Below are 19,070 nucleotides of genomic sequence, written 5' to 3' on the forward strand. Positions count from 1 at the left end.
AGTTTAGTTTAGTTATTTTAGTTTAGTTTATTTATTTTAGTTTAGTTTAGTTTATTTAGTTTAGTTTACTTATTTTAGTTTAGTTTAGTTTAGTTGTACACTGAAAAAATAATATGCTTTATCTAATCAATAAAATTGTGGCAACATATTACAAGCAATATTATTCAAAATTGTACAAATTAGAATTAATTAGAATATTAATTTGATTAACTATTACTCAATTCTAATTTGTTTAATTTAATAAATAATATTGCTTGTAATCTGTTGCCACAATTTTATTGATTAGATAAAGCATATTCATTTTACAGTCTAGATGAGGGTTTGTTAAAATTGCAAGAATCATTTCCAATTTTATTTCTATTCTATAAGTTCTATTCATTTTTAAAATGATTCCAAACCATAAAATTCTACATAATTATGTGGAATAACTTTAAATGACGTACACTGGAATTATCAGCTGATGACCTATTTAGTTTAGTTTAGTTTAGTTTAGTTTAGTTTGGTTTATTTAGTTTAGTTTAGTTTAGTTGTAGATGAGGGTTTGTTAAAATTGCAAGAATCATTTCCAATTTTATTTCTATTCTATAAGTTCTATTCATTTTCAAAATGATTCCAAACCATAAAATTCTACATAATTATGTGGAATAACTTTAAATGACGCACACTGGAATTATCATACTACAGCTGATGACCTATTTTAGTTTAGTTTAGTTTAGTTATTTTAGTTTAGTTTATTTATTTATTTTAGTTTAGTTTAGTTTATTTAGTTTAGTTTAATTTACTTATTTTAGTTTAGTTTAGTTGTACACTGAAAAAATAATATGCTTTATCTAATCAATAAAATTGTGGCAACATATTACAAGCAATATTATTCATTAAATTGTACAAATTAGAATTAATTAGAATATTAATTTGATTAACTATTACTCAATTCTAATTTGTTCAATTTAATAAATAATATTGCTTGTAATCTGTTGCCACAATTTTATTGATTCGATAAAGCATATTAATTTTACAGTGTAGATGAGGGTTTGTTAAAATTGCATGAATCATTTCCAATTTTATTTCTATTCTATAAGTTCTATTCATTTTTAAAATGATTCCAAACCATAAAATTCTACATAATTATGTGGAATAACTTCACTGGAATTATCAAACTACAGCTGATGACCTATTTTATTTGTTTTATTTGACTGACCACACATAATATAAAATCAACCTTTTGTGTTAAAGAAGGAAAAATGTACCGACTAAAACAAATTACAATATTTACTGTAAAAGAAATATATGTGCATAGTTCTATAAACAGCTAAATGAATAAATGTGAATAAACAAAGTTTCAATACTGATGTATCAAATTAACCGAATCAGACAGTATTGAGACACTCCTGAGACGACATGATTTTATCTTCATGTTCAGTAAAGCTCCTATAATGTCAAACTTTCCCCAAGAGAGAGTCTTAAAGCCAACCGTTGTTCTGATGAAACAGTCCGAGTGGGTGTGATCTGGTGGATGGAGGATTGAACACAATAAGATGGTGTGAAGTGGGATGTGTTTGCAGGAAAAGCACGTTATCAGACAAAACAAACAAAGATAAAACTGGTTAAATAAATTATAGTCGTTCTGGCTATGTGATACGCAACTCTGTTGATGCATATACAGATATAAATATATATTTGGGAAATATGTTTATTCTGTGCACATGCATCAGAATATAATGCATTCATGTAATGTCAGAGAGGAACTGATTCGTTCCTTTAAATCTGAGAATCATATTTAAATAGCAACTATCCATAGTAACTCAGTTTCAATCAAGGTATAAAATCAAAACTGCATGACTTCTCACTCTCAGTACCATTAACTGATCATAATTTCCTCAATAACCACATTGCTTATTAAAATATAAACATTTACTTGAACTGCTGCTTTTATAGCACATTTTATATAGTTTTTATCTGCTAAACTGCCAACAAACAGCTTATTATAAAGATTCGGGTTCCACTTTATTTCAATAGTCCAATTTAGACATACTAACTCTAGGTAACTTTGCAACTACATGTCAACTAACTGTCATTAGAGTATTACTGTCAGACTGGTAGGTTATGGTTAGGTGTTATGGTTTGGGTTAATAGAATAAGTTGACTTGAAGTTGCCAAGTTACTTATAGTCTGTAGAATATCTGTTTTCGGGAACCATCAAAATAAAGTGTTAGCAGATATTAAAGGGATAGTTCACTTTGAAATTAATTTTTGATATGTTTTTGCTTACCTCAAGAGCATCCAAGATGTAGGAGTCTTTGTTTCCACAGTATTTTAAATTTTGATAATTTTTGGTCAAACCGTTCTTGTCTGTCAGTCATATAATGCAGGTCTATCACCACCACCTCAAATTTAAGAGCATGCACAGAGAATTCCAAATTAAACATGATTTAATGACTCGTGAATGTAAGTACACATTGATGGCCTAAGACACGAAACGAGCGGTTTGTGTGAGAAAACGAACAGTATTTATATACTTTTTACCTCTTGTAACCACAGCCACGTCCAAGTACTCTCCAAGTTCTGTCTGCGCCCTCAGATTGATGAATGTTTTCATCAAAAACCTTAATTTCTTTTTGACTGAAGAAAGAAAGACATGGACATCTTGGATGCCATGGGGGTGAGTAAATAATTTTTTTAAAAGTGAACTACTCCTTTAAGTCCCTTAGTTTGTGCCCTGCTGTTTCTTTGAGTTTGCTCATATTGGATTACCTGACTTTGTTTAATAAATACACAGCACTTCGATCAAGCCTGTGCATCTCATGCTCTCCATTAAACTCAAATGGATAGTTCACCCAAAAATGAAAATTCTGTCATCATTTACTCACCCTCATGTTGTTCCAAACCTGTTTGAGTTTCTTTCTTCTGTTGAACACAAACAAAGATATTTTAAAGAATGTCAGTAGCCAAACAGTTGACTGTAGCCATTGCCTTCCATAGCTGTTTGGTTACCAGTATTTTTCAAAAAATAATTTGTTTTGTGTAGAAATGACAACTTAAAGGAGTAGTTCACTTTTAAAAAACTTTTGCTGATAATTTCCTCACCCCCATGTCATATAAGATGTCCATGTCTTTCTTTCTTCAGTCGAAAAGAAATTAAGGTTTTTGATGAAAACATTCCAGGATTTTCTCCATATAATGGACTTCACTGGGAACCAAACGGTTCAAGGTCCAAATGAGAGTTTCAGTGCAGCTTCAAAGGGCTTTAAATGACACCAGACAATGAATAAGGGTCTTATCTTGGACCCTTCGAATCATGACTCGAAAAAAGATTTGTTCATTTTGATGAACAAGTTCGAACAGGAGAGTCACGAATGCTCATCACAGAACAGAGCAAGGTGAGCATTTGTGCTTATAAAACTTAAACTTTTTTATTTATTTTTAAAATGACCTATTGTTTCGCTAAATAAGACCCTTATTAATCGTCTGGTGTCGTTTAAAGCCCTTTGAAACTGCACTGAAACTGTCTTTTGGACCTTGAACCGTTTGGTTCCCATTGAAGTCCATTATATGGAGAAAATCCTGGAATCTTTTCATCAAAAACCTTAATTTCTTTTCGACTGAAGAAAGAAAGACGTGGACATCATGGATGACATGGGGGTGAGTAAATTATCAGCAAAAGTTTTTTTTAAAGTGAACTACTCCTTTTGGTTGAACTATCCCTTTAAAACTTGACAGGTCTTTAGCTCTAAATCATTTGTAATGTTGAAAAATTTCATGCTCCAATTTTGACAGTCACTTCAGAGAAAAATGATGGAAAAACAACTCATTCACTTTAAAACACGTCTTTCTGACCGTGTAACTAAAGCTTGCAATATTTTGAACCTCTTTTCGATTGACAACACCCACAGTATTTAACTGTGCCATTGAAATGACTGAACAGGGTGTTGTTCCACACAATAAGTGATCATAAAGAGCGTTGAATCAGATATGCGTGACACTGAGGGACATCTTTGTCAGGTACTAGGTCAGTGTCCCTTATAGTGTGGGATAATCGTACAATTTGTTGTTTCACATGGATATGGTGTCATTATAAAAGGTCTAAGAGAACAGAAATCAGCAGTTGGAGGTCATTCAAGGCTTGAGAGGTGAGGAATTATCGCTGGTGAGTCTTTTTTCAATTTCCTTCTCGTCACGTATGTGTAATAGGCATTCGAGTATCTTGTAATACAGTAATCAACCGATCTCGTGATCAGATATTTGTTCTGCACTCTTGAACTGTATCAGGTTGCTATTGTACACTTTTGAAGGATGCGAGCAGACATGAAGACCGTTTCATTCTAAGCATTTATTACAGGCTTTCACCATATTTTTACTTGTGTTTCGGATGCGTTTTTCTCGTTACAGTGCTGAAAGAATGGGTCAGTTATTGTGGGTATTTCTTGTGCTCGCTGTAACGGTCAGAGGTAAGCAATTCAATTCATTAAATAGCAGTTATTTGACTCCATATGCCATTGTATGCACACTTTTAAGTAATTTCAGTAGCATTCAGTATGAAGTCATGATTTGAAAAATGCACATTAATAATCACATATATAAATGTACTAAAATTGAGTGGGAACATGGTGTGTGGGTCAATGATTGCGTAACAACATGATCTAATCTATTCTTATACAATCATGTATATCTCATGTTCTTTATATTGACTAGATACATTACCACAAAGGATCATCGGGGGTCAAGAGGTCGTGCCTTACTCCATCAAGTACCAGGCGTCTCTTCAGGTTGACAGGAAGCATTTCTGTGGAGGAACCCTCATTCAGCCTCAGTGGGTGGTGACTGCTGCCCACTGCTGGAGACCGTACGTACTGCAACATGTCGCTTCACTGACACGCTTTTAAAAGTTATTTCATGCAAAAATGAGACCTTTGTTTTGTTGCATTTGGATCCACAGGGCCAGTGTGATTCAGGTGGTGCTGAGTGAGCACAGTCTCGCTGTAGAAGAGGGATTTGAGCAAGTGTATAATGCCTCCAGAGTCTACAGTCATTTTGCCTACAATCCAAGAACGTTTAACAATGACATCTTGCTCATTAAGGTAAGAAACATAGTAACAAATACTAGAAACTACTGATAATGAAACTTTGTTTCATATACAGATACTCAAGAGGAATGCTTCTGCCTAAATTTGTTTGATAATTTCTCCAATACCCCTGTTGAATCTGCAATGATTGATTGATACCTGTATTTTTAACAACCTCATAATACAGGAGAGTGTTTTTAGGGAAACCTGTTTGGAAACTGTCATTATATATTGCAATTTCTGCCAAAATTACACACCTGACATGAAGACATCTTCTTTATGTTTCCCCAGCTCAGTGTTCCAGCTCAGATTAACGCTAATGTTCAGCCGGCCCCACTGCCAACCGTAGACACACCTGATTTAGTCGGAGGAATCAGCTGCACCGTGAGCGGATGGGGAGTGACACGACTCTACAGCTTCTTCCTGTCCCCGACTCTGCGCGCGGTGGATGTGGAGATCATCCCCAACTGCCAATACTACTACTACTTTAGAGTCAACGACAACATGCTCTGTGCAGGCTCGCGCTTCGGGGGGAAAGACTCCTGCCAGGTAATGAGAGCTTTCAGTGCAAATGAGTGCAAATCTCATTTACACAACACCAGTGACAGTGCCACTTTTACATCTGAAAAAAGTGTAGAGAATTGACATCATTAGCATGCTTCATTGGAGCGGGCGGATGCTAAAAACTTCATTTGCTTCGACTCTCTGATTGGTGGAGATTTCTCTGCTGAATCATGGGTAATGTATTTGTTCACCAGGAATTCTGCTTTTAAACAAATAAGTAAAAGATAGGCTGAAGTAATGCATTGTAATACAATCGAATAACAACCTCATAGCCCACAGTGTTTGATTTTTAAAAGTTATTGTTAAAAATCAATTCCTCTATGGAGAAAATAATACCCATACCATGGATGGACTTTTACACAAAAGAAAATGAAAAAAAAAAAAGTTGATTTTTTGTTTTCTCAATAACTTTAGCATAATCAGTGTCTTGAGAATATAATAATAATAATATTATAAGTTATTAATAATAAACATTACTTTGGCAATTCTCTTTGGTGCAGTGTTATTTTAGTATCATTGAGAGATATTAGTTTTTATTTTATTTGTATTTATTTTTTAGTCAAGTTATTTTTTTAAATGTCTACACTGTAAAACAAATATTTTCATGATTAGTAATCACAACATTTTTTTTCATTTGTCAAATCAACTTTTATTTAGTTCAGATAACATAATATTTTGAGTTTTTGATGATTAAATCATTCTCCTTCATTGTATTAACTCACTTTTTCCATTTCAATGAACTTAAAATTTTAAGGCAACCAGGTTACTTACTTTTTTAAGTTAAACCAACAATATTTTTTACAGTGTTTTTAGCTTTTACAAATTTTTTTTCAGTTTTAGATGGAAACGAGAAATGTTGCAACTAGTTTCAGTTTTTTTATATATATTTTATTTCAGTGAACTTTTTTATATTTATTTCAAGCAACAACAACCAAATTTTTCTTTTAATGGTTTTAGTTTCAATTAATAACCCTGATTTGGTGCAATTAAAATTTCACTATTTTAGCGACACTTTGAGCTCTTCCTGAATTTAGTTCCCCTCACACACACCTTCCTTGTCACGGATATCTCCAGTTTCCCTAATTTACGATAGCACACAATCCCTCCCAAGGGTCCCGCCAATGGGTTTTCTTTGAAACGGGCATTCTGGGAATTAGGGTGCGGTCAACCGCTGACAGTTCAAGGAGATGTTAGATGTACTCTGATATGGTTCAGCTTTTCAGGGCTTTATGTTCAAATCAAGGTGTGATATCTGTATGAACTTATAGGTACACAATGTACACAATAGAGAATATCTATAGCTTTGCAAGTAACATAGAAAAAAACTGCAGAACATGCAGTGGGATCTAAAAATGTTCTTATTTTCTCGGTTTAATTGGAAATAAATACTTTTTTTTAGTAAATTTGAATAGAATAGTACAGTACAATTTTACTTTGAAGAATGTAAAAAAAACAGAAAAATGATAATGTACTGTATATGTTCTGCTTCCATTGCATTGTTCAATAATTACAGTAATATCTCGCATTGCCGTCTTTCACAGGGAGATTCAGGTGGCCCTCTTATTTGTGATGGGAATTTAGAAGGCATTGTTTCCTGGGGAATCGGCTGTGCTCTTCCGTACTATCCTGGTGTCTACACTAAAGTCAGGAACTACAACCGCTGGATCGACTGGATCATCTCCTCTGAGAGCTAAAACACACGTTCAGCTGAGAATTAAGAACAAGGATGTCATGTAACAATAAATGCTACTTCAAGTACTGATCCATTCACATTATTCCATCCAGAATGCAGAGGCTTAAAGAGTAACATGTACATTTTGGACTTTTTAAAAGCAATACATGCTTAAAATAACTTTATTTTCTCTATTACAGTACGTTTTAAAGTAACACAACTGACTGAATATGTTTCTCATTTCTCTTTTGATCTAAAATAAAAAAATAACTTAAAATCACTTAAAAATAAAAATTCTGTCATCATTTCCTCACCCTCAAGTTGTTTCAAACCTGTATGAGTTTCTTTCTTCTGCTGAACACAAAAGAAGATATTTTGAAGAATATTGGTAACCAAACACTCGATGGACCCCATTAACTACCATAGTATTTTTTTTTTCCTAAGAAAGAAACTCATATACTGTAGGTTTGAACTATTCCTTTAAATGCTTGAACTTATAGACAAATACAGACTGTGACTATGTATGAATGTCTTTACAAAACTTGTATCAACTTGTATCAGTACAATTTCAAAAGCATCCCATAATGCAACTCGTGAGAAAATGTCCTAAAAGAAATCCAGCTGTCGACAAGATTGATGATGAGACTGCCGCGGTCACATTTTTAAATACATAAAGTTTACAACAAGCTCTTACTTGTGCCTTTATTGCAGTCATTTCATCATGAGTGTCTGAACTCTGGACTGAGAAAAAGGATAATCTTTACTCGTATGTCTGGTTACATAGCTAAGCTTTAACTCATTTAAATATTTTCTAGTATGAGAATAAATGCTTAAACCACATGTGTTCTTGGGGGGGGGGGGGGGGGTGTATGACTAAAGTTAATGGGAATTTTGTGAGCAACGGTTCAATATCCATAGACATAGACAAAATTCACAGAATTACTCTACACTAAGAGTCATTGCATCACTAATTTCCTCCTTTAACGGTCTCTCTCTCTCACACACACACACACACACAAACACATACACATTAACTTGTGACTTAAAGCCATGCAGTGCCTGTCTTCTGAAACAGAGTCTCCAGTCAGTAGAGTCATGAATAGCTTGAGCCCACAAGAGCTTGTTCAGAAATCTCTGGAAGCCCGAAATCGGGCGTACTGTCCCTACAGCAAGTTTAGGGTTGGAGCAGCTGTCTTGACAAGCAGTGGAAGCGTGTTCACAGGTGGGACTCTCTTATACACTTCTAAAAGATAAGTGTAGTTATATATATTGAAAGCTACAAATACATGTACAAATACATTCAAAAAGATATACATATTTAATTTGCATGCTAAATGGATGCTCAAGTCAAGATTACATCTCTGTTTGTTCATGGTTCATCAGTATTTGGTAATGTTCTGTTAACAGGTTGTAATGTAGAGAATGCATGCTACTCTGCTGGATTGTGCGCTGAGAGGACCGCTATCTCAAAAGCTGTGTCTGAGGGACATACCAAGTTCAAAGCCATCGCAATTGCCAGGTGTTTTGATGTATTGGTATATTTGATATATTGGCTGAAGTTTAAGTACATACTGTTGAGTTATATTCCTGGTGTACATTGTGTTTTGTGCAGTGACCTTGAAGATCGGGTTATTTCTCCATGTGGAGGCTGCAGACAGTTCATGACAGAGGTTAGTTCTTTTTAAGATGAAAGATTACACTTTATTTTAAGGTGAATGTGTTACAGTGAAATTATGAATTAAAGTACTGTGTAAAAATACACTACATGTACTTACGATTGGGGTTTGTTTTGGGGTTAGTTGCATATAATGATGCTAAAAAAGTTGCATCAAGTCTAAGTCATTTCAACTTTACATTAAACTGACTTAAATGTCTTGTTTAACTAAAGTTGAAGAAAATTGTTAATACAATACAGTATGTAAAAACATTGTTGTCATAACTTATTGATCTTACATGTAACGTGTAACAAGGACACTATAAAATAAAGAGTTACCAAATATCATTGATAATTTTCATTGTAATTATTATTGTTATAATTGACAACGTCTGTGGCATGCAAAAACAAGTCATCAGTCAGAACATGTCAACAATGACAAACTGCGCATTCAGAAATAAAAGAAATTGCAAAATTTAGGTAACCCCCCCCCCCCCCCAAAAAAAACAAAAAACATCAGAACATTGCAATAGAGTAATGCAATAATAATTTTTCACCTTTATGAACACTGTCAGTTAACAGACTGGATATGATTTTTTGCAGTTTGGCTCACAGTGGGACGTTTATCTTGCAAAATCTGATGGATCTTACATACTGATGACAGTGGAGGAGCTCCTGCCATGTTCATTTGGCCCTGAAGACCTGAGAGCAAAACCATAGAAAAACAAAGCTGAAATTATGATGTCATGTTACAAAGCAAATGTGTAGGCTAGATAGATTTATAATGTATTGAATGTATGTATGGTTCTAATATTTCGCAATGAAAACATACAGTAAATGTGTAAACTAATAATAAATTATTAATAATTGGTTAATAATTGACTTGTCAAGATTTTTCGTACTTTTATTTTAAAATACATGCCACCTGGGCTTTTATTGTGAAATACGTGCCTTCTGACTTTTATTTTGAAAATTGGTCGCCGACCAATCAGCATTACGTAAACACTGTCCTTGAGAGATAATGCAGGTAGAAGTAAAGGAGACCTAGTTGTTTTTTTCTATCAACGCGAAATTTAGTTGTTTATTTGGCTCAAAATGTCAGTGAAACATGCTGTCGGTCGGGGGTTGGAGCTGGCGAGGTCAGTTTTCCAGCTGGGTCTCTTCAAACCAGCCGGCCGTGTGGCAGCGAAGTTCCGCGGTGAGCGACTGCGTGTGTCCCGGCCGACCCGCACCGTTCAACCGCAGACCTTCTTGCCTGGCCGGTACCGCTTCTTCCGCCTGTCTCTCAGCGGGCTGGCCGCCCAGCTCCAATCCGGCGCTTTTAGGAGAGTGATTGGGGGTGGTTCACCCAGGAACAGGACTCTTTTCCTGGCTTTTGGGGTGGGTTTAACGCTGATTGAACAGCAGTTGGAGGATGACAGGACAAGCGTTGCTGTGTGTCAGAAGATACAGGTGACTACAGCCTCATATAAGAACACAACGATGACTACAATTGCTGTCAAATGATGAGGAGGATGATAATTAATTAACTAATCATTCCTGTAGCCCAAACAGTAGAACATTATTTATGGGTTTATGGGTTTGATTCGCAGGGAATGCATGAACTGAAAAAAATGTATTCTTTGAATGCATGCAAGCATGTGTGTGTGTGTTTGTTATATTAATCCTCTACTGTTCGCTGGTCGGTCAAAAACATTTTTTATTATATAATATTTATATAATATTTTTAGTTTTTTTTATATAGTCTATCACATGTAATCCATTATAATTTCTGCAAATGCATGCATTTCTTAGGAATACAACTTTTCCATTCTATTTTTTTGTGTGTTTCGACTACATTTTTGTCTACATGTTTGACTAATATTTTTCACAATGTAGACCGTATTCACTAAGACAAAGTTCCAGAGCCCACTGAAGGCCTTTACCTCAGGGTACAAGTTGGAGGACTACGTCACTGGGAAACAGATCGGGAAAGGTTGCAATGCAGCCGTGTATGAGGCAGCAGCTCCGTTCGCGGCTCCTCCGGAGAGAGAGATGTGTTCACTGGTGGACCTGAACCAGGAGGAAACTGACAATAAGAAAGAAGGGCTGTTCCCTGCTACACCCAGCTATCCTTTTGCCATGAAAATGATGTGGAACATTGGGGTGAGAAGTTACAGCATTTTAGCATTATTCATTTTATTTTGCAAATAGTATACATATATATTTTGTGTAGACTACTTATACATTGAGGATTCCACAATGCTTCAAGACTGAACATTTGATACTGTCCTGTAGGCTAGTTCATCAAGTGACGCCATCCTTCGCTCTATGTCTATGGAGTTGGTTCCCGCATGTCCACATGCCTTATCCAAAGAGCAAGAGGAGATTGCTTTGGATGGGTGAGTTTGTATGTGAACTTTAGCAGTCCAACATGGCCTTAAAATACACTGAATCATTGCCAGTGGCTTTGCTATTTTTACAGGCACTTTGGAACAGTGCCTAAACGGCTGACCGCTCATCCCAACGTGATCACAGTGTACCGGGCCTTCACCGGGGAGGTCCCGCTGCTGCCTGGAGCTCAAGAGGAGTACCCTGCTGTCCTGCCTGCCCGACTCAATCCACTGGGTTTGGGCAGGAATCGAACACTGTTCCTGGTCATGAAGAAGTGAGGAAGCACTCTGCTAATTTAATCAAAATAAAAAAGTAATGATAATTAATTAGAATAGCAATAAATATGGTTTCATTTATTTATTATTAAAAAATATATTATGTAATTGTGGTAAATAAATAGAAATTTTTTTTTAAAAAAATTATAATTAATAATAATTAATAAAAATAGTTATTTTCATAAAAAATAAAAAGTTGAACAAATAAAACAATAAATAACAAATAAGATTAGTAGTAATAATTATATGTAAATATTATACAATTATTATGAAAATAAGTAAAATAAATTAGACATTATAATTGATAATAATAATGAATAAAATTATTAAGTTTTATAAATATTTATAAAAAAAAATGAATAAATGAAATAATAATGAATGGTAGCAGTAATAATTATTATATTTACTATTAAAAAATAATAAAAAAAAGAACAAAATTATAACGAAATTATAAAAGTATTATTAATAATATCATTTACCAAATGTATTATAAGTATGCATTATTAAAATAATAAATACATTAAATAATAATTATTTTATATATTTTTATATATTATTATTCATAATATTTATTTATTGTCAAATGTTATTGATTTATATTATATTTACATATTTTATTTATTTATAATCAAATAATTAAAATCTAGTGAGATACAAGTTTTTGCATGCCTTTAGACTCATTTTCTGATGAATAGTGTTTGTGGTCATTTTTATATCCGATAAATCTTGATGTGTGTGTGTGTGTGCTGTAGTTACCCATACACCCTGCGGCAGTACCTGAAGGTGTGTGAGCCGAACCAGATGCAGGCCTCTCTCATGTTGCTGCAGCTGCTGGAAGGGGTGGACCACCTGTGCAGACAGGGCATCGCTCACAGAGATCTCAAATCAGACAACGTGCTCCTGGAATTTGACAGCAGTAAGAGTCTCGAGACATGGCAGAGTTTTTATACCAATGTAGACTTGTGCCAGCATTAGGCAAATGCTTCAATCTTGCCGTTACGTGTTTTTATTTACTGTTAAGCCGGGTGTCCCAGACTGGTGATCACTGACTTTGGGTGCTGCCTGGCAGAGGATTTTGGCCTCCAACTGCCCTTCGACACCAACTTGGTCAACAGAGGGGGAAACTCCTGTCTGATGGCACCCGAGGTGAGAAACTTCAGGAATTATTCTGGAAACATGACGTGTCAGCTAAGATGTCTCTTATGCTCAACATTTATTTGATCAAAAACTTGATCTTCTAGGTGGCCACAGCAGTGCCAGGTCGAGGGGTGACGATTGATTACAGTAAAGCAGATGCCTGGGCTGTAGGGGCGATTGCCTATGAGCTCTTTGGTCAGCCAAATCCCTTCTACAGCTTACAGGGGCTGGAGAGCCGCAGTTATCAGGAAAGACAACTTCCTCCACTTCATGCTGCTGTTCCTTCTGCGGTCCAGCTGGTAGTGAAGCTCCTGCTTCACAGAAACACTCGCAAGGTATAACTGGTCCGTCACCACTACACACTACCACATATACTGGCCAGAGACAGTAGGTCAAATTAAAATATCTGCTTTTGAATAATAATAAAGTTTTATTAAACATGATGTCAACAAAACAAAATTACACACATACGATTTCAGAGGGGTTCACGTATATTGAAAATGTTAATTTTATGCAAATATAATTTTGGCCTGTGTGTGTGTCTATATATATATATATATATAGGTCAAAATTATATTCACAGGTCAAAATTATATTTTTATAAATATATATATATATTACTATTTACTTATAATTACTTTAAGCTAATATTATATTGAAATATTACCTGTGTTTTTAACCTTGTGATCTTCATTCAGATCACAAGACAAATTTGCATAACTATTTAAATATTTTATTATTATAACTATTATTAGTACTATGATCTTGTAGTTTTGGGTTTCAAAAAGCAAAAATAAAACGTAATTAAAAGAATTTCTGCATTTCATGAATATAATGGTAGTTTGAAATGTACCCATAGAAAACTCATCATTACTCTAGACTTTAAGAGCTCTGACCTCGAAGATAAACCTGTTCGTTACAATAAGTCATATTTTCTTCACTCGTTTCCAGCGCCCCAGTGCACGTGTGGCCGCTAACATGCTTCACATCAGCCTGTGGGGCAGGCGTGTCTTGGCCAGCTTGGATCGGGCCAGGATGGATAAAATGATCGACTGGCTGCTGTGTCAGTCTGCTGTGGTTCTCCTGAAGAGTCGCGGACCCAGCGGAAGCTCTGTGGAAACTGAACTCCAGAGATCCTTCCTCGCCAACATAGACCTGGAGGACGTCCGCACCGCTGTCAGCTTCCTCATGTATGGACAACAGCAGGGGCAATCTCTGCTCATGCACTACCCTGAACTATAGTGTGTGTGTGTTTACTGTAGAAACAAGAACAGCTGAATACAAAGTGAGTGATCATTTTTCCAAGCTGTTCCTTTCATTTCTTTCTGTAGAAAGCACTTTAACTTTTATGTCTAGATCACAGTCTGACATATTTTGAAATGATGGCAATTTATGCATTTGCACTTTTCGCTTTATGCAGTTTAGAACACTTTAGAATAACCATATCAGCATAATAACCACACGGACTCAAACTCATGAGTTGATGGGAGAGGTTGAAAAATGGTTGGGATTTGTGATGTAATTTTAAAAGGAAAGGCATTTCAGACTCAGAGGTGAAGCAAGTCTTTTAAATAACATGTTCGGATAAGTTGTACAATAAGACCAGGCATTGTGCATTAAAAGTAAGTAGAGGGACGTTTAAATGCATGTTGACTTTATAATGTATATCCTGGAAAGAAGCCAAAAAGAAGAGTATAGTATTTGAAATATGTACTCTTGTCTTTTGCAATGTGGTAATAAAACAGTTTGGTGATTGGTTATATTTGATGGGTTTTTAAAAGCATATGTACATACTGTGACTGCAGTATATTATCATCGTAAAATATGCATTACTTTTGGATAAAATAGCAAAGGCATTTCCCAAGAAGCCTCCTGGGAATTTAGTATGCATAGCCTACTACATACTTCATTCTTAGTAGGAATAGTATGGCAGTATTTAATTGCGATTATACGCACACACAGACCCAGCCCCGTATCACGCCAGAGGCTGAAGTTCATTCTGAATCCCCTGAACTAATACTGACAGACACAAATCTGCATTTACCATATTATTGTTAAGACTTTAACCTTCAAACGGACTTCTAAGCTCAGTTGTTTGCACAGCTGAGTTGCATTGCATTCTGCGCCAATTTCTGCACGAGCTCGTTCCATGCGACGCAAAACATGTTTTCTTCGATCAAAATTGCTACTAAAACTCGAGTAGTCTTTGGTGGATCTCAAGTTTTTAAAACGTTTGCTTCTCAGAGAGTCGTGAAATGGGGGAACGTCGACGGGAATCAGAGCAGTGTGTCTTGCACACGGCGAATGTCCGGGAAAGGTTTCAATGTCCCACCGAGCGCGGAGTTTGTGGCGAGGGTTAGCGGAATCGCGACTATGTGCAAACTACCGTTTCAGGAAACAGCGGACGGCCTGGACGCGGCGTTTGTCGGGGTTCCTATTGACACCGGAACATCCAACCGTCCCGGTGCAAGGTAAGTTAATAATACTGTCATACATTAATCAGGGTTGCTAACTTCGGGACTTTGGCTGGAGTGAGACTGTAAAACTTCAGTGCGCGCAGAATTCAGAATTGTTTTGGCAACCCTAACCCTAATTTTAAAAAATGTCAGTCCTTGTTTACTTAGTCTAAACACTGATTTATGCTAAATACAATAAAAATAAATAATGGAAACGTTTAATAAACATGTAATACACAACAACACCGAAGAGGTTTGTATCTGAAGCAGGGTTAGATCGATCCGTTCATTGTTTCTGTCACGTGACAAATGAACGAAAGACTCGGAAGCGGTAAAGTAATGATTTTCCCTGTAAATTATTTTTGACTCCATTTATAATGATTTCTTAATTCAGAATATGATAAAGACTGCGAAGGTGGATGTGTTCGGGAAATTTGACTGTTAAAAGTAAAACATTTAAAGCCCTGACTCGAAAAAAGGAAATTCAGGAGATCCATTCTTAAACGAATCAGTAAAATGATCCGAACTTACCATCACAGTGTGCCATCAAATGACAGTATGTTGGCAGTTTTGTTTTGGCCAATAACTGAAAATGTTTGCTTAAAAAAAATTCTAGTTATGAAATTAGTGAGTTATTGTTTTCCAAAATGTTTTAAAATAGCCTTTCCAAATTCCACAACAGAATGCCATTAAATTACATCATTTTGTTATGTGGAGGAAATGTTCATTCATTATTTTCCATTTACATAAACCTAATATCCAGTGAACAAAAACGAGTATCTTTTTACTCTGTACAGATTTGGTCCGAGGCACATCAGGGCAGAATCTTCTATGTTAAGGGCATTCAACGGCTGGACAAGAGCGGCCCCGTACGAATCTCTAAGAGTGGCAGATATCGGTGACATTAACGTCAATCTTTTTGACCTGAAGGACACATGCAAAAAAATACGTGAGGGATACCGTAAAATTGTGGCCACGGGGTGCATCCCACTTACACTGGGTGAGAGAGCAGTTTCAATATGCAGGAATACTCAGATCAGTGTTGAATCTACTCTAAATATGTATGTTACTTCCCCTTTTCAACTTGTCTTGGATTCCCAGGAGGTGATCACACAATTGCATACCCGATTCTTCAGGCAGTTGCTGAGAGGTTGGTGCACTCTCGACAGTCTCTCTCCAAGTTTACATCACTAACTTACATTTAGTGTGAAATATTGCTGTTTCTGCTGTTCAGACATGGTCCAGTGGGCCTAATACATGTGGATGCCCATGCAGACACTAGTGACGTGATTCTGGGGGAGAAGATTGGCCACGGGACCCCTTTCAGGCGCTGTGTGGATGAGGGTCTCCTGGACTGCAAGAGGGTCATCCAGATCGGGCTTAGAGGCCCGAGTTATTCTCCAGATAATTATGAGTGGAGCCGAGCACAGGTATCAAGCTTAAACACTGTAAACAAATATTGTTGGTTTAACTTAAATAAAGTAACCTGGTTGCCTTAAAAATTTAAGTTCATTGAAATGGAAAAAATGAGTTAATACAATGAAAGAGATTGAGTTAATCATCAAAAACTCAAAATATTATGTTATCTGAACCAAATAAATTTGATTTGACAAAAGAAAAAAATTTTGTGATTACACCTTTTTACACCAAATTGTTTTACAGTGTGTATATATATATATGGACATATTGTATTAGTATTATTTTGTATTATAATAATATACTCATATTATATGTCAATAAAATTAATAGATGTATTATAATAGTTATTATTGTATTAGTTAATTCATTATCATATATATATATATAAAATTCAATTAATTGATTAATAATTATTCATTAATATTCAATTAATTCATATTAAATATCATATCAATTCATATCATATCAATTAATGAATATTCAATTAATTATTTTATTATATATATATATATATACATACATTAATAATTTTATATGTATTATTTATATGTATTATATTAATTATATTTAAAAAAATTAAATTAAGCAGATTATTTTTAACCCCTTGAGCTATTATATATACACATATACATATTTATATATAAATTCAAATATATTTTGATTGACTTTTTTGCTTCTTGCAGGGTTTCCGTGTAGTCGAGGCAGTGGAGTGCTGGCACAAATCTCTTGTCCCTCTCATGGAGGAGGTTCGCTCACAGATGGGATCCGGACCTGTCTATCTCAGCTTTGACATAGACAGTCTAGACCCTGCATACGCTCCCGGGACAGGAACGCCCGAGATAGCGGGTCTCACACCCATCCAGGTATGTGTACCTGTCCAGGTCCACCAGAGAGGCTCAATCCTGCTCCTGGAGATCTGCAACTAATCAAACTCCCTTGAACCAGCTAAAGAACGTCTTTGGGTTCACTCGATGACAATCATACTTTTATGAGTATGCATATAAATATGACTAAAGAATGTACACTATAAATACATAATTTGTGACAAATAAGTATCTAGGATGGATCTGCACACTTTTACATTTATGCATGGATACATACTTAAAATATCCACTGGTCCAGTAAATCCAACAGTGCATAAGGACAATTATTTAACATACTGTAACTGTACTATAATTTGGGACACACTAATCAGTACTGGTAATGTGTGATTGGGATGTAGCCAAGATCCCACACTCAGGTTTGAGCAGCTCTTAAAGTTCATCAAAGATTAATATTAACAGTAGGTTTGCTTGAAGAATGTTTTTTTAATTTTGCTTTCAGGGTCTGGAAATCATCCGAGGTTGTCGAGGTCTTAATCTTGTCGGTTGTGATTTGGTTGAGGTTTCTCCACCTTATGACACCACAGGTAATGTATTTCATTGGGTAATTAAGTCATTTAAGATGAAATGAATTTCATTAATGCGTAAAATGTTAATTTCTCACACTGTTTGATCTGTTTTTCATAGGAAACACTGCTTTGACTGGTGCTAACCTCCTTTTTGAGATGATGTGCGTCCTTCCGAAAGTCAAATACTATTGATTGATCACAAAGATGTTTGTGAAATGTCCCAGGTAATTGCACATTGTCATACAATCTACATGATTTATGTACAAAAAGGGAATTTCAGCAACAAATTTCTTTATTTGAAGTAGCAAAACAATGTCGTTCTATCACAATCTATAACAATAACCCTTGATGTTTATGAATTGTGGGGTGAAATTAAAATTGTGCAAATAAAACATTTCATGTTTATTTGATATAGTTTTAAAACCATTTTCAATAGATTAATAAATAAAATGGATTATATAATAACATGATAGCAGTGTCAATATTTTACACCACAGACATGAAATACATTTAGTCATACAGAGTTAATACAGTAAGCCATGAAAACTTGGCATGATTTAATGCTGACTATCTTAAATTTAAGATATTTACCAGTGCATCGCAAAACATATATAATAAAATGCTAATATAGTACAATGGCACCAATACCGCATTATTAATTGTAAACTATAATGAATGTTCATTGAACACCATATGAATAAAGTAATATTACTTTATGGAAGACTTCATACAGGAGTGGATTTAACACATCCACAACTTTCTGTGCATATGTGATATATAATCAAACAGACACATTAACACTAAAATGGCCTTCCACAGCTAACATGAAATGCATAGTACAAAATACTTCCAATCAAGTGTATTATTCCTTCTCTACGTACTGTTGCGAATATTTTTGCATGCCACAGCACATCTATAATGAAAGAACGCAACTGGAAATCTGGCACTATTATGTTTAGCTGCACTATATAGCGTAATGTGACTAGTAAAGGTCAATAAAGAGATTTACTTACACTATCAACCTGGTTAGAACATCTCAACTTTCTTGTATTTTTAGAGACACAAACCCA

The 19,070-nt window shown here is 35.2% G+C and overlaps 4 protein-coding genes across 4 annotated transcripts; all 4 read left to right on the forward strand.

The window, feature by feature from the left end:
* Nucleotides 1-3,569: 3,569 nt before the first annotated feature.
* On the forward strand, nt 3,570-7,989 carry LOC120463604 (trypsin-3). Its single transcript, XM_039652844.2, has 5 exons — nt 3,570-4,445; nt 4,690-4,840; nt 4,934-5,075; nt 5,352-5,609; nt 7,166-7,989. Exons 1-5 carry the CDS (start codon nt 4,367-4,369, stop codon nt 7,316-7,318), a joined length of 783 nt encoding a protein of 260 aa, XP_039508778.2. The 5' UTR covers nt 3,570-4,366; the 3' UTR covers nt 7,319-7,989.
* Nucleotides 7,990-8,207: 218 nt separating this feature from the next.
* On the forward strand, nt 8,208-9,894 carry cdaa (cytidine deaminase a). The gene is made up of 4 exons (XM_089124354.1): nt 8,208-8,518; nt 8,704-8,815; nt 8,909-8,966; nt 9,554-9,894. Exons 1-4 carry the CDS (start codon nt 8,347-8,349, stop codon nt 9,668-9,670), a joined length of 459 nt encoding a protein of 152 aa, XP_088980480.1. The 5' UTR covers nt 8,208-8,346; the 3' UTR covers nt 9,671-9,894.
* A 2-nt stretch (nt 9,895-9,896) lies between these two features.
* pink1 (PTEN induced kinase 1) lies at nt 9,897-14,495 on the forward strand. Its single transcript, XM_039652841.2, has 8 exons — nt 9,897-10,402; nt 10,829-11,095; nt 11,228-11,331; nt 11,415-11,597; nt 12,351-12,514; nt 12,620-12,744; nt 12,840-13,070; nt 13,687-14,495. Exons 1-8 carry the CDS (start codon nt 10,046-10,048, stop codon nt 13,975-13,977), a joined length of 1,722 nt encoding a protein of 573 aa, XP_039508775.2. The 5' UTR covers nt 9,897-10,045; the 3' UTR covers nt 13,978-14,495.
* A 226-nt stretch (nt 14,496-14,721) lies between these two features.
* On the forward strand, nt 14,722-18,470 carry agmat (agmatinase (putative)). Its single transcript, XM_039652842.2, has 7 exons — nt 14,722-15,206; nt 15,989-16,191; nt 16,293-16,341; nt 16,426-16,621; nt 17,294-17,473; nt 17,934-18,018; nt 18,119-18,470. Exons 1-7 carry the CDS (start codon nt 14,899-14,901, stop codon nt 18,190-18,192), a joined length of 1,095 nt encoding a protein of 364 aa, XP_039508776.2. The 5' UTR covers nt 14,722-14,898; the 3' UTR covers nt 18,193-18,470.
* The last annotated feature ends 600 nt before the right edge of the window (nt 18,471-19,070 follow it).

Source organism: Pimephales promelas, chromosome 20, assembly GCF_988280905.1.
Source record: "Pimephales promelas chromosome 20, fPimPro1.hap1.1, whole genome shotgun sequence".
Classification (NCBI taxonomy): Eukaryota; Metazoa; Chordata; class Actinopteri; order Cypriniformes; family Leuciscidae; genus Pimephales; species Pimephales promelas.

Bases quoted from the DNA above. Each gene is read 5' to 3' on its own strand.
- agmat (XM_039652842.2), top strand. From the start codon at position 14,899: ATGTTTTCTTCGATCAAAATTGCTACTAAAACTCGAGTAGTCTTTGGT. The intron at 16,192-16,292 runs GTGAGAGAGCAG...TTGGATTCCCAG, and splicing joins GTGCATCCCACTTACACTGG to GAGGTGATCACACAATTGCA. The intron at 18,019-18,118 runs GTAATGTATTTC...TGTTTTTCATAG, and splicing joins TCCACCTTATGACACCACAG to GAAACACTGCTTTGACTGGT.
- LOC120463604 (XM_039652844.2), top strand. From the start codon at position 4,367: ATGCGTTTTTCTCGTTACAGTGCTGAAAGAATGGGTCAGTTATTGTGG. The intron at 4,841-4,933 runs GTACGTACTGCA...TTGGATCCACAG, and splicing joins GCTGCCCACTGCTGGAGACC to GGCCAGTGTGATTCAGGTGG. The intron at 5,610-7,165 runs GTAATGAGAGCT...CGTCTTTCACAG, and splicing joins GGGGGAAAGACTCCTGCCAG to GGAGATTCAGGTGGCCCTCT.
- pink1 (XM_039652841.2), top strand. From the start codon at position 10,046: ATGTCAGTGAAACATGCTGTCGGTCGGGGGTTGGAGCTGGCGAGGTCA. The intron at 12,745-12,839 runs GTGAGAAACTTC...TTGATCTTCTAG, and splicing joins CCTGTCTGATGGCACCCGAG to GTGGCCACAGCAGTGCCAGG. The intron at 13,071-13,686 runs GTATAACTGGTC...ACTCGTTTCCAG, and splicing joins TTCACAGAAACACTCGCAAG to CGCCCCAGTGCACGTGTGGC.
- cdaa (XM_089124354.1), top strand. From the start codon at position 8,347: ATGCAGTGCCTGTCTTCTGAAACAGAGTCTCCAGTCAGTAGAGTCATG. The intron at 8,519-8,703 runs GTGGGACTCTCT...TTCTGTTAACAG, and splicing joins CAGTGGAAGCGTGTTCACAG to GTTGTAATGTAGAGAATGCA. The intron at 8,816-8,908 runs GTGTTTTGATGT...TGTTTTGTGCAG, and splicing joins AAAGCCATCGCAATTGCCAG to TGACCTTGAAGATCGGGTTA.